This window comes from Armigeres subalbatus, chromosome 2 (genome assembly GCF_024139115.2).
Source record: "Armigeres subalbatus isolate Guangzhou_Male chromosome 2, GZ_Asu_2, whole genome shotgun sequence".
Lineage (NCBI taxonomy): Eukaryota > Metazoa > Arthropoda > Insecta > Diptera > Culicidae > Armigeres > Armigeres subalbatus.
This window is the reverse complement of record NC_085140.1, coordinates 306996317-307009523: the sequence shown is the minus strand read 5'-3', so window position 1 is coordinate 307009523 and position 13207 is coordinate 306996317. Positions and strand designations below refer to the sequence as shown.

Below are 13207 nucleotides of genomic sequence, written 5' to 3'. Positions count from 1 at the left end.
ATGACCCGCTTTAGTGGCAGCGGGTGGTACCCGCATACCCCCAAATGGTGCACATGAGGTGCAAACGAATGGAAGTTTGGGGTATTACACGTAATGCTCTCACAGAGTGAGGGTCCGAATGTATAGGCGAGCATACAAGTAAGCCTCGCATGGTAAACATGGTCGGTAGTAATAGAGTGAGTGAAGTCTTGCTAGGCCTGGTAGGAGTATCGGGGGACAGATACCTCTGCGGCACCTCAGAGTTAGGGGACACAAACGTCTCGCTATGCCTGATGGGAGTGTCGGGGGCTCAGAAATTGGAGACGTGAATGGCAAGTGGTGCTACTCTGTTGCAGGACGGGGTGACCCCCACACTGATCGAGGACTGTCTGGAACTACGTACTGACAAAAGGGGTACCTTCTACAAGGTACCTGTCCTTCCATCTGTTGGCGATATCATAACCCAGGTAGGTGAGCGTTGAGGTACAAGTGATGTACCGGATGCACAAGTGGAAACATAAGGGAGACGGTGGTATCAATCAAGTAATACCCTCACAGAGTGAGGGACTGAATGTATGGGCGAGCACACAAGTAAGCCTCGCATGGTACGTGTGGTCAGTGTGACTGCTTCGGCAGTAGTGTGATCCTTAGGCAGCTGTCAGTGACGGAATGCGTGAAGTCTTGCTAGGCCTGGTAGGAGGGTCGGGGGTTGTTGCTTCTGCGGAACCTCAGAAATGGGACGAAAGGTCTGCCTCGTAGCTGAGGTAGGAGCGGCATAGGTGTCAACAACCTAGGTAGACAAGTGGTATTACTCCGGTGCAGGATGGATGATTAACAAACTGATCGAGGACCAACTGGGCCGTGAGATGCCAACTCGGGATACCTCCTAGAAGATATGTTGCCTTCTACTTGTTGGCGGTCTCACAGATCAGGTGGGTGATTGTTGGGGCACATGTGGTGCCAGTGTGTCTTTGTTGTCTTGAATTTACTCAAATTTGAGTTACTGGGCTGCATGAGCGTAGCCAAGGGGGGCCCCCCTAAATTGTGGAAAGATTTCACGGGTACTGAAATGAATTCCCTTAAACATGTGCACTTTACGATCCAATCATATACAGAAATAGGTGGTTGAAATTCAAAAGATTCCCAAAACTTATTAGGGCATCCAGGATCCATAATATATGAAAGTTCAAAACAACTCGAAACATTTCGGACTCGAAAATTCTCCTTGAAATCCTTCTAGAAGCTTCCCTGGGAACTTCTGAATTCCTCCGGAAAGTTATCCACAAATTCCTCTGAAAATCGTTCGAAAATCCTTCTAATGTAATTGTAATTCCTCCTTATCTAGAAACCCCCCACTCTTTTTTTTTAGGAAATTCACGAGGAAATTCCTTGAAGATTTCTTATCTTCTCTTCAAGATTTACTTCTAGATATTTCTTCGGTTATTCTCTCTTCAGGAAAAATCCGGCATTTCCTTCAGGCATGCATTTGAGAGTTCCGTCAAGAATACATACGAAATTTCTTCCCAAAATTCTACCAGAAGTTTCTTCAAAAATTTATGACGGAAATCCTCCGATTTAGCTCCATAATTTCACTTGTAAATCTATAAGAAATTTCTTCGGAAATTCTTCTAGGATCTTCTCCGGGCATTTCTCTCGGAACTCTTCCTTTAATTCCTCCGGGATTACTTCCAGGAAATTTTCCGGGAATACCTCCAACTACTGCCAGTCGTTGGGGATAACGAAACTTTGCAATTAATTTTTGACAAGTCTGCAAGTTTAGGATTGAACCAAATTAATCATATAAAAAACAATCAAAATTGCTATTTGGACCTCTTGCTGACAAATATCTATGAAGATTTCTGTGTAACAGAATCTATCAATCCATTGTGGAAAAATGAAGCGTTCCACACTGCAATCGAATACTCGTTATTCATTCATGAACAACAAAGACCCAACGATTGTGAGTATGAGGATGTCTTTGAATACAATTTAGCGAACTATGAAAATATTCGAGGCAGGCTAAGTAGTGTAAACTGGCAAATAGTTTTAAGAAATGAAGAAAATGTCGAAGCATCTGTTAACACTTTTTACAGATTATTATCTGACATAATCTCGCAAGAAACTCCACTAAAACGAAAACGACGTCATAACAATAATAAAGACCCAATTTGGTATAACCGGCAAATCAAGAATTTAAGAAATCGCAAGCAAAAAGCACACAAAATTTACAAAAGTCATAACAGTAATGAAAATTTAGTATATTACTTGGACGTATGCGATCAATTGAATTACGCTATCAGTAACGCATTGGAAGATTACAATTCAAAATCTGAGATCAAAATAAAGTCCTGACCACAGAACTTCTTTAATTATGTAAAACAAAACTGAAATCTAATAACTTTCCATCAATTATGCATCTTGACGAAAACGCGGGGGATAGCTCGGAAAAGAACTGTAATCTTTTTGCAGATTTTTTCCAGGAAACCTATTCTACATTTTCTGGAAATGATCGTGACCGCGACTATTTTGCATTTTTTCCAGAGTTTTCAAATGATATTGGAGTGAATCAACTTCATGTCCATGACATTTTGCAGGCCCTACGTAATTTAGATGCTTCGAAAGGTCCTGGTCCTAATGGAATCCCTCCTATATCCTTTATGAAAACCCTAGCAGTGGAACTAATCACTCCATTATTTTGGCTATTTAATATGTCACTAGAACCAGGAAAATTCCCAAATATATGGAAAAACTCACTTTTGATACCCATTTTCAAATCTGGAAAAAATCAGACATACGTAATTATCGTGGAATAGCCATTATCTCTTGCATTCCAAAACTTTTTGAGGCCATAGTAAACGAAAAATTATTCAAACAAGTAAAAAACCGAATAACAGACGCACAGCATGGCTTCTGTAAAGGGCGTTCAAGTTCAACTAATCTTCTTGAATTTGTTGTCTATACCCTGAATGCAATGGATAAAGGAAACCATGTAGAAGCTCTTTATACTGACTTCAGTAAAGCATTTGAACGCATAGATATACCCATGCTTCTATTCAAATTGAAAAAAACTGGAATTGAGCCGGGACTACTCAAATGGCTTGAATCCTATATAACTGATCGCCAATTGATTGTAAAATTCAACAACAATAGATCAAAACCCATTCAAGCCGCTTCCGGTATCCCCCAGGGCTCTCATTTGGGGCCTCTATTATTCATAATATATGTAAACGACATTTCCTTCATTCTTGACAAACTTAAAGTGTTAATCTATGCAGATGACATGAAGCTCTTTTTGGAAATCTTATATATAAAAATGAAATGGTCTGTGTTCGTATCCGCATAACTCGAAAACGGCTGGATGGATTTTTTTCATTTCTTCAGCTGAAACATTCGTCATAGTTTCCGACGGGTTTATATGATATTTCCTCATGTGAAAATCATAAGTAAAGTTGAATAAATCGTCAAAAACTAAAATAAAGATTCGTATGGGAATTTCGCATAGCCAGTTCACAACGCGCATTTTCGCCTACTATGCAGGACAACGTCTGCCGGGTCGACTAGTAGCGAATAAAAATGACCTCAACATATTCCAGAACGAAATATGCACATTCTACGAATGGTGCAATAAAAGCCTATTGCAACTGAATGTAAAAAAATGTAACCTTATATCATTCAGCAGAAAAAGAACAGCATCAAATCTCTCAATTACATTAGGAAACCAGGTTGTAGAGAAATGCGATAGAGTTAGGGATTTAGGAATTATCTTAGACTCCAAACTAACATTCATCGACCATTACAACACCATTATTCATAAAGCAAATAATATGATGGGTTTTATAAAACGTTTCTGCTATAACTTTCATGACCCATACACAATTAAAACATTATATATTGCTTATGTAAGGTCGATACTGGAATATTGCAGCATTGTATGGTCTCCATTTTCAATAGCACACGAAGAAAGATTAGAATCAGTACAAAAACAATTCCTATTATTTGATCTTCGTAAATTAGGTTGGACAACATTCCCACTTCCATCATATGAGGCACACTGCAAGCTTATAAACATTCAATCTTTGAAAGAGCGTCGTGAAACTGCAATGGTTTCATTTATTAACGATATAGTTTCGCAGCGTATTGATTCATCAAACATTTTATCGAAATTAAATTTCTACATACCATCTCGACAACTGCGTCATCGACATACATTTTTAATTAATCACTGCCGTACAAATTATGCAAAATTCGGACCTCTCAATCAGATGATGGCTATCTATAATCAACACTGCGAAACTATTGACTTTACAATATCTCGGCAGAACCTAAAAAAATATTTTGTCACAATTCGAAACCTACACATCTAAATTTACATTAAATCGCAAAATTAAACACTACTTAACCAAACTATTTTTTTTATACACTATAATACCGTATTTATAGCATTAAGAAAATAAAGAAAAACATGTATATTGTATATGTACTAGTCTACGTCGCGTCGGTTGACGAAATAAATAAATAAATAAATAAACATTCAATAGCGAAATCATCTAGCATTCCAATCTGGAATTCTTTTCGCAATTACTTCAGAATATCCTTCAAGAAATCCTCTAGAAATATCTTCATGAATATCTCCTGGAATTCGTCCAAGTATTTCCCCAGAAATTCTTACAGGTATTTTTTCTGGAGTTTCTTCAGGTACTTCTCCAGGAATTTTCCCGGGAGATTTTCCGCGGAAGTGTACTAGAATTCCTTCCGGACTTCACTCGGAATTTACTCGGATATCTGCCAAGAGTTCTTCCAGAAATTTCTTCGGAACAATCCGCAGGAATTTTCTTCAGCAATTCATCTGGGAATACTTTCAGGATTTCATCTGGGAATTTCAGCATTAATTCCTCCTGGTATTTTTCTGGAAATTCCTTCAGATATTTTTTCGGAAATTCCTTCAGGAACTTCTCTAAGAATTATTTCAGGACTTCCATGTGGGAATTCCTCCGGAAGTGCTTGTGGGAGTTCCTCCGGGAGTTCTTCCAGGAGTTTTTCTAAGAAATTCTCCGGTAATACCTCCAAGAACTTTACAGGGAAGTCCTGGACGATATTTGGCAGGAATTTCACGGGAAATGGGATTTCGGAAGTTCCTGCAGAAATATTTTTTGTCTTTCTCTAGGGTATTCCACCGGATATTCCTCTGAAGTTCCACCAGTAGTTCCTTCGGGAATTCAATCAGGCTTTCTTCCAGGAATTCATTTAGCATTTCTTTAGGTTTCTCGGAGAATTTCTCTGGGAGTTCTTACGGGAATTCCTCCGGGAGGTTCTTTTAAGAATTCTTCCAGGATTTCCTCCTGGAATTCTTACGGAAGTTCCTTTGGGAGTTCATCCTAGAATTCTTACGAGACTTCCTCCAGGATTTCCTCCGGAAATTCTTCCTGTAGTTCTTCAATAAATTCCTCCAGAAGTTCCACCGGCAGTTCCTCCGAGAATTCCTCTGATAATTTCTCCGGAAATTCCTATAGAAAATCCCCCGGGAGTTCCTCCGGAAATTACTCTAGGAGTTCCTTCGGGAGTTCCTTTTCAGAGAACTGCTGGTGAAACTCCCGGAGGGATTCTCGTAGAAACTGCTGGTGGATCTCCCGGAGGAATTCCCGAACGAACTGCCGGAGGAGCTCCCGTAAGAACTCCCGGAGGAATTTCAGGAGGAACTCTTAGAAGAATTCCTAGAGGACCTCCCGGATGAGCTCCCAGAGAAACTATCGGAAGAACTTCTGAAGGAATTTCCAGCTTAATTGCTGAAGAAAGCCTAAATGATTTCCTGACAAAAGCCTGAATAATTTCCTGGAATAGTTTGTGGTGGAACTCCCGGAGAAATTTCCGAAGAAACTCCCGGATGAATTGCTGGTGGAATTCCCGGAGGAACTCTCGAAGGAATTTTCTGGAAGAAACTCCTGGGAGAATTTTCAAAGGAACCCCGGGGAAACTACCAGAAGCATTCTCGGAAACAAGAGAATTCATCTTATAGACAAATCTCGTCTAGCTGAAACCTTTGTTGGGGTTTGTAGCTGGACCATCATCATCATCAGAGGACCTCCCGGAGAATTCCCTGAGGAGCTCGCAGAGAAATTCTCAGAGGAGCTTCTAATGGAAAATCTATATAAATTCCTGAAGAATCCTAAATAAATTCCAATTCTGCCGAAATTCCCGGAAGAATTTTCAAAGGAACTGCCGATAGAACTACCGGAATTATTTCTCGAAGGAAATCCTAGAGAAATTGGAAATGCCGGTGGAACTCCTGGAAGAATTCCAGGAGGAATTTTCGGAGAAACTCCTGGAGGATCTCCCAGTGGAAATCTTGAAGTTTCCACCGGAATTCTTTCAGGATTTCATTGCGAATTAATCTAGGAATTCCTCCGAAAATTCCATTGATGATTTCATTTTCGGTATAATTTCTGTATAAATTTCCGGTGGAATTCCTGGAGAAATTCTTTGAAATTTTCACAAGAAATAATTCGAAACAATTCACGGAAAATTTTATGGAATTTTCATAAGAAATTCGAAGATTTTTCGTGAAATTCTCAGGAATGTTTACTGGCAATTCTGCGGAATTTCCACGGAATATTCTTATTCTTAAAAATGATGGGAAACAGCACGAAATTATTTTTATTATTGCAGAGAATTCTGCAGAACTTATAAAGAAGTTCGAGAAGATTTTCTTGGAGTAAATAATGATGGAACTTTTGGATCAATTCCCGGCAAAATTTATGGTGGAATTCCTGAAGACACTGCCGAATAAGTTGCTGGAGGCATTCCTAAAGAATCCCTGATAGAATTTCGGATAGAATGCCAGGAGCAATTGTCGAAGGAATTCCTGGAGAAAGCTTACATATTGATTTTTCTGCCAATTTTATAATAAATATTATTTCAGAGAGGATTTGTTTAGAAATTCAGATGTATGGTTCTAGTTTTCTTAAACTTATGGAAGAAAGCATAAGACAAGACTTATGGAAGAATGCAGGATTTTTATAGTAATTGTTATAGCCGATTTTATATTCTTTCTGAATACTAAGTTCGTTAATATTTTTCTCACTTTATTTAAAAATCTCTGATGAGCAATGAATCACGCATTTTTAAATCCATTATTGTTTTAATCATTATTGTTTCGATTTGGTTTGGATTTGGCTTCAAGTGTTAATATTCATGTGTTTTTATAAAACTAATATAAAACTACGATTTAGAAAAAAGTTGCCCCCCCCCCTTCTCGAAATCCTGGCTACGCCCATGCTGGGCTGAGCAACCCCGGTGAGGTGCTTGCATTTTTCTCTAGTTTTGGCAACAATTATGGGAAAGAAAGTTGTCAACGAATCTAAACATGTCAAAGAAAATATCCAGTATTTTGCGCTCGATAATGGCGGCCGCGTGAGTGCCTTTTTGACATCCAGGAGGTAGAAAATATTTACATTTTTTAATCAACGCAGGCTTTGACTCATTGAAAAACATTGGCACTCACCAGGTATCAACAAACAAGCAAAATGTCAAATATTTCCTCATTGGTTTGTTATGATGAAAGATGCTTTTTTGTTATGATTTTATTGTATTTTCTAGGAATAATAGAAGCCACATAATATCGACAAATAATGTATAATGATAATAATCAGTATTTTCTAAGGGGAAGGAAATCTGGAACCACCTGGGTGAGGTGATAGTCAGGAAGTGTCAAAATGGATTTACTATACGCTCTACTTACTGAATCAAGCAATACTTCAAGGGGACTTTTGAGCATTATGGACACTGATTTGCATGTACCTAGACAGACACCTCTTGTATCTCCCTGTATTTCCCACACAGTTAAAAATTGTGAAAATTACATGCCATAGAAATATTTTAACTCTTATTTTTGTGATCGATAACCTCTAATTTTGCTTCCAACTTTTTCTTGTACGCAATGTTGATTACAATCCCCATAGTAATGACGACCTGTAATTTTAAAAAGTGATGGAAAAATGAGTCGAATCGATCGGAGCCTTTTTGTTACATCATATATGCTGTAACATTTTTATACTGTGCAGGCTCTCTTGATCCTTGGACAACTTGGCACTACTAGCCTGTTACCGGCGGGTAACAAATAATTTATGATTACGGAAAAATAGAGTATTGTTAAGAACTGGCAGCTTTGAAAAGGTGAAGTAAAGAATACTTCGGAAAGGTCCGTGACTATTCCCAGCAGATATCATATTGTGAAGTTGATTCATGAACGGCCGATTTATGTTGATGCGCATCTTCTTCTTCTTCTTATTGACATTTCATCCCCACACTGGGACAGAGCCGCCTCGCAGCTTAGTGTTCATTAAGCACTTCCACAGTTATTAACTGCGAGGTTTCTAAGCCAAGTTACCATTTTTGCATTCGTATATCATGAGGCTAAACACGATGATACTTTTATGCCCAGGGAAGTCGAGACAATTTCCAATCCGAAAATTGCCTAGACCGGCACCGGGACTCGAACCCAACCACCCTCAGCATGGTCTTGCTTTGTAGCCGCGCGTCTTACCGCACGGCTAAGGAGGGCCCCGTTGATGCTGATGTTGATGCGCATGGTTCAGTTAATATATGAGAGAGGCGCACCATGTTCGATTACATTATTTGGTTGCCTAGTGAGTGACGAGATCCATTGATCCGAATCAAGGATGCAAGAAGAGAAATGCAATTGTTGGGCGGGAAGGTGTTAGTGAAAGTTTTGTAAGGCAGTTGATGTGAACCTGCGAATCGAGAAGTATCAAAATAGAAATGCACATTTCGGTGACGATTGAGTTGGGCTGTAGTGAGTTTTATTTTCCCAAATTTCCAACCGGAATGTTTTGGAACTATTGTGGCTAAACTAGCCTCGAGTTCTCCGGTCAGGGTCGTAATCCTCTGCACTCCGGTATTATCAAATCTGCTGCTACGAGCTCCGGCTGAACGTGTTTATCAAACCCTTCCTAGCATCACTGCGGCCACCATTGGAATCGCAATTAGACGCCATCACAGGGAACTTTTGTTCTTCACATTTGCGGTCGACAGGCCGAAGCTTACAAAGCCCCAATTCCCGCGGTTAGTAAGATGACCCGGCGCCAGTGAAGAATCGATCGAGCCCTCCGTTCTACGGTATTATTCGATGACCGTCAATACAAAATCATATCCACGCCACCTTTTTCGCCGTTTTCTAGCTCCGGTGAATCAGGGGGTTCTGGTGTTCTACTCAAATAGGTCTTATAAAGCAGAAACATGCTTGTAAATTTGCAGTTATGCTAGAAAACAGAATAAAATAATTACCAAAAATCCATAGGAGAATTACCAATTCCTTGAATAATATAATGGAACATATTTGGCATATATTTGTTGATAACAGATGAGTGCCAATGTTTTCCAATGAATCAAGGCCTACATTGATTAAAATATGTAAATATTTTCTACCTCTTGAATGTCAAAAAGGCACTCGCGGTTAATAACTGTGGAAGTGCTGAATGAACACTAAGCAGCGAGGCAGCAATGTCCCAGTGGGAGCTGTAATGCCAATGATAAGAAGAAGGATATCAATACAGTTGAAGAGTACTAGCTATTTCCATTAAGATTTAAATCGGAAACTAATAAGATTAAAGCTTAACTCTACCAAGTAAACTAGCATCTTCATTTCCATACTTCACGTTCACAATGCACGGAATGTTTCCAGAATTAGATTGTCCTCATTACAAACTCCACTTCATGTTATGAAGGATGGAGGATATTCAGATTTGCCACACTGAGTACATGTTGATAACAGCTAGGAACAACATGCAAAATAGATAATCACATGTGTCGAGGAAGCTGTCGCTGCCAGTGACACATTCCTATCACGTTTTGCCGTGCATCCCGCCCAAACCACAAACAATTGCCAGAGTTACTTACCATAGTTGGTTTGTTTGCTCCGAGCAGGAAAGCGCTCCCACTTCCCGCGGCCTCTGCTGATCCCACACTTCCGGGACTTCCATCGTTTGTTCTTGAACCACTTGACTGAACGGCGCTGGCGGAATAGTTCTGCAGCAGTACCAGCACCGCCACCACCAGCTGCTGTCTCCATGCTATGGCTAACCAGGGCCATAACGGAATTTTACACATTGCGAACGGTCATGTGACCTGTCAGAGAAACGTCAGGAAGAGAAGAAAAATACACAGGCGAATTAGTTATGATGCCGGTGGCTACAATAAACAACTTAATAGCTGATAAAGCTCGGCACCCTTCCGCCAGTCCTGCTGGACTGGACTGTGGTGTGATGCCAAGGTATCCAAGGCAGCCACAGAATCAACGAGATCGTAAAACAGGAGAAAAGTCGGAAAAGTTTAATCAGAATTTATGACCGGAATATCCAGCTTCCGGGAGCGATTATGGGCAGGGAAAATATTAATTACACACATTACTTGTTGTGTAATCGGGAGGCATGTGAGCTATCACGTTGAACGAAGGTTGCACATAAATAACTGGAATTGATTTTTTTTTCTGGAAAGTGTCTGGGAAGGGGATGATTCATCACCAGTAGAGGGCTGTGTAAATACATGTCACATGATCGATGTGTGCATTATCTTCTTATATATAAAAATGAAATGGTCTGTGTTCGTATCCGCATAACTCGAAAACGGCTGGATGGATTTTTTTCATCTCTTCAGCAGAAACATTCGTTATAGTTTCCGACGGGTTTATATGATATTTCCTAAAGCGAAAATTACGAGGAAATTTGAGCAAACCGTGAAAAACTAAAATTGTGATTCCTATGCGAACTTTGCATGGGCAGTTCAGAACGTACATTCTCGCCTACTATGCAGGACAACGTCTGCCGGGTCAACTAGTTGATGATAAAATCTTGGGTGAGCCGAAAGGTAATAAGGATGATTAATATTTTGAAGACTAATTGGAGTCAATAATAATAACGGGATCTGACATTCTCAATGGTGGCAGACCCCGGCACAATGAACTAATTCCAATTAACTTCCTTAAGACGCTCAATATTTATTATTCCATAAGTAAATTAAAATCGGTTTAACATGATTAAATTATTTGAGATCGCAAAACAGCCAGTATCTATGCTGTTCAGAATAATCAACTTTTCTTGGCATAGGGTACCCGATCAGTAAAAAATAATAAAATGAATAAAATATGAAGTGAAAATCTTGTCATTGATATGATATTATTATTATTATTACCAGGTTTCATACTGAAATATCGAAATTAACGAAAATATTCCAATATTAATTTGTGCTCTGTCACAGAAACAGTTTCTACTGTTTACTGTTTCTACTACTACAATCTAAATTATTTTGTGGATGACATGCCTTACGTGTAACATACAGAGGGGGAACTGGACGTTCGTTACGGAAAACTATATGGGTATGGCGGAGTTCAAAATTAACCAAAATTGTGTTACATGATAATTGGATGGGACGTAGCAACCTTTAGTGTTATCGAATTATAATTTTGTAATGACTGCATGGTTGGGTATATATTACACAACCCTACAAGATGAACCGGCCAAGGGCCGAATGTCTTGTTAATAAAGATTATAATAATAATAATGTGTTACACAAGATAAAACTTTAATTGATCACTACAAGCATATTCATTAGAATATTGAGTGGAAAGTCGGACAGAGTTTGAAAAAACATGTAAAAATCAAGCGAAATCTTTCAAATTGATTAGCTGCTCCACAAACCTTAGAATTTGGCAGAAAAAATCTTCAACTACCTATTCTTTACAGCAAACAAATACCAACGTACTCATCTAGGGCATTTCCTTTATAGCTCTTGGCGTTTGATCCGGGTTGCCCGTACAGTAATCGATTGGTGTGTAATCTGGGATCATGCTTTTATGTCTGAATTGGTTATCGATACAGCTTTTGATAAGGGTTGGAGATAGGGCTTCTGCTATTTTGTTCTTCTCGTATCGCAGCCAAAGTCAGCCTTGATTGAGAAGAATCCTGACGTGACAAAAACGTGCCCACGTAGGAACACACATCCGTATGCTTGCCCCAGATTTAAAGCAGTGCTGAAGTGTGTTCCGCCGTATGGATTGTTGGTTCGTGTCGGAACCACTTACGGGCAGACAATAAGCACGTCCGAACCTAATTTACACACTTCCGAATATTTATCGCTTCCTTTGCTCACATTATGGATGCAGATGGTTCTCTGTACATTTCGAAAAATAGGTTATCCGTTGGGTGATGATACCCAATGTTTTGGATGCGGAGACGCATTGTGTTCTAACATGTAGGTACAGTACTGGTAAATGGTTTCATATTCAAAAACGCCCGAAAAAAGCCAAACGATCAAAAGTCAAAATATCCAAACTCTTGAAGGCATCAAATATCTGAATCAGCCTCTTTGCCAAGTTGGGTTAAATTCCGTTCGGCATGAAGATATCCACTTCTGAATCATTTGCACAAATCCTCGAAAATGAAAAAAAAAATAAACGCACAGAGGATATTATTTCTTCTTTATTAATACTGTCAAATTAACCCTCTACAACCCAAATTTTTGTTTTCGCTCAAAATCACTATTTTGCTTTCTAAAATCAATCTAAACACGGTTTGGGCATTATAAAATTTGAATTCGATTTTATCAATTTCACAATTTGATTTTTTAGAATTTTGATTTTCAAGTTTTTTATCCAATCAAATAGTTTCTTGAATCTATTAATCTTTTTTTGATTTTCAACAGATTTAGAGTTTTAAAATTCCTATTAAATGCTGACTTATCGCAATTTTTAAATTTTCAGGGTTATTTTTTATTTTCCGTGTAACGAGTTGGATGAATATTTTAGAGTGTAACATTCACCACTATAACCTTTTATTGAATACGGTTAGTTGTAGAAAAATACTAAACTACAAATATTTCACTCTTTAAAGGTATACGAGCGAAAACACGAAAGAACAAAATATTACTCAATTTTCAATATTTTTTAATAAATTTGTAGAACTTTGAAAATTGACTTTAAACCACATTTAAACATGCATTCAAGTTTATATTATTGATCAACATCAAAAACTTTTCGAAATCTGATCAATTGAAAATTACAAAAAAATAATCAAAGTACCCCGTCTTAAGGCGGTCTTGGGCACTAGAGGATTAATTCATTGAGTGGTGGTTGAGCTAGTGGCTAGATGGCCGTGCTACATGTGGTTGCATATCATCAGTCCCACGTTTTCTGGAATTTTTGACGTGGAGCTACGTCTGT

The 13207-nt window shown here is 38.8% G+C and overlaps 1 protein-coding gene across 1 annotated transcript in view; it reads right to left on the bottom strand.

Moving 5' to 3' along the window:
• LOC134216695 (probable G-protein coupled receptor CG31760) overlaps window positions 1-13207 on the bottom strand; it is a 219415-nt gene that overhangs the window by 98529 nt on the left and 107679 nt on the right. The window contains exon 3 of the mRNA XM_062695534.1: window positions 9892-10119. Within this exon, the coding sequence (XP_062551518.1) occupies window positions 9892-10101 (210 nt within the window). The 5' untranslated portion in view covers window positions 10102-10119. The remainder of the gene's footprint in view (window positions 1-9891; window positions 10120-13207) is intronic.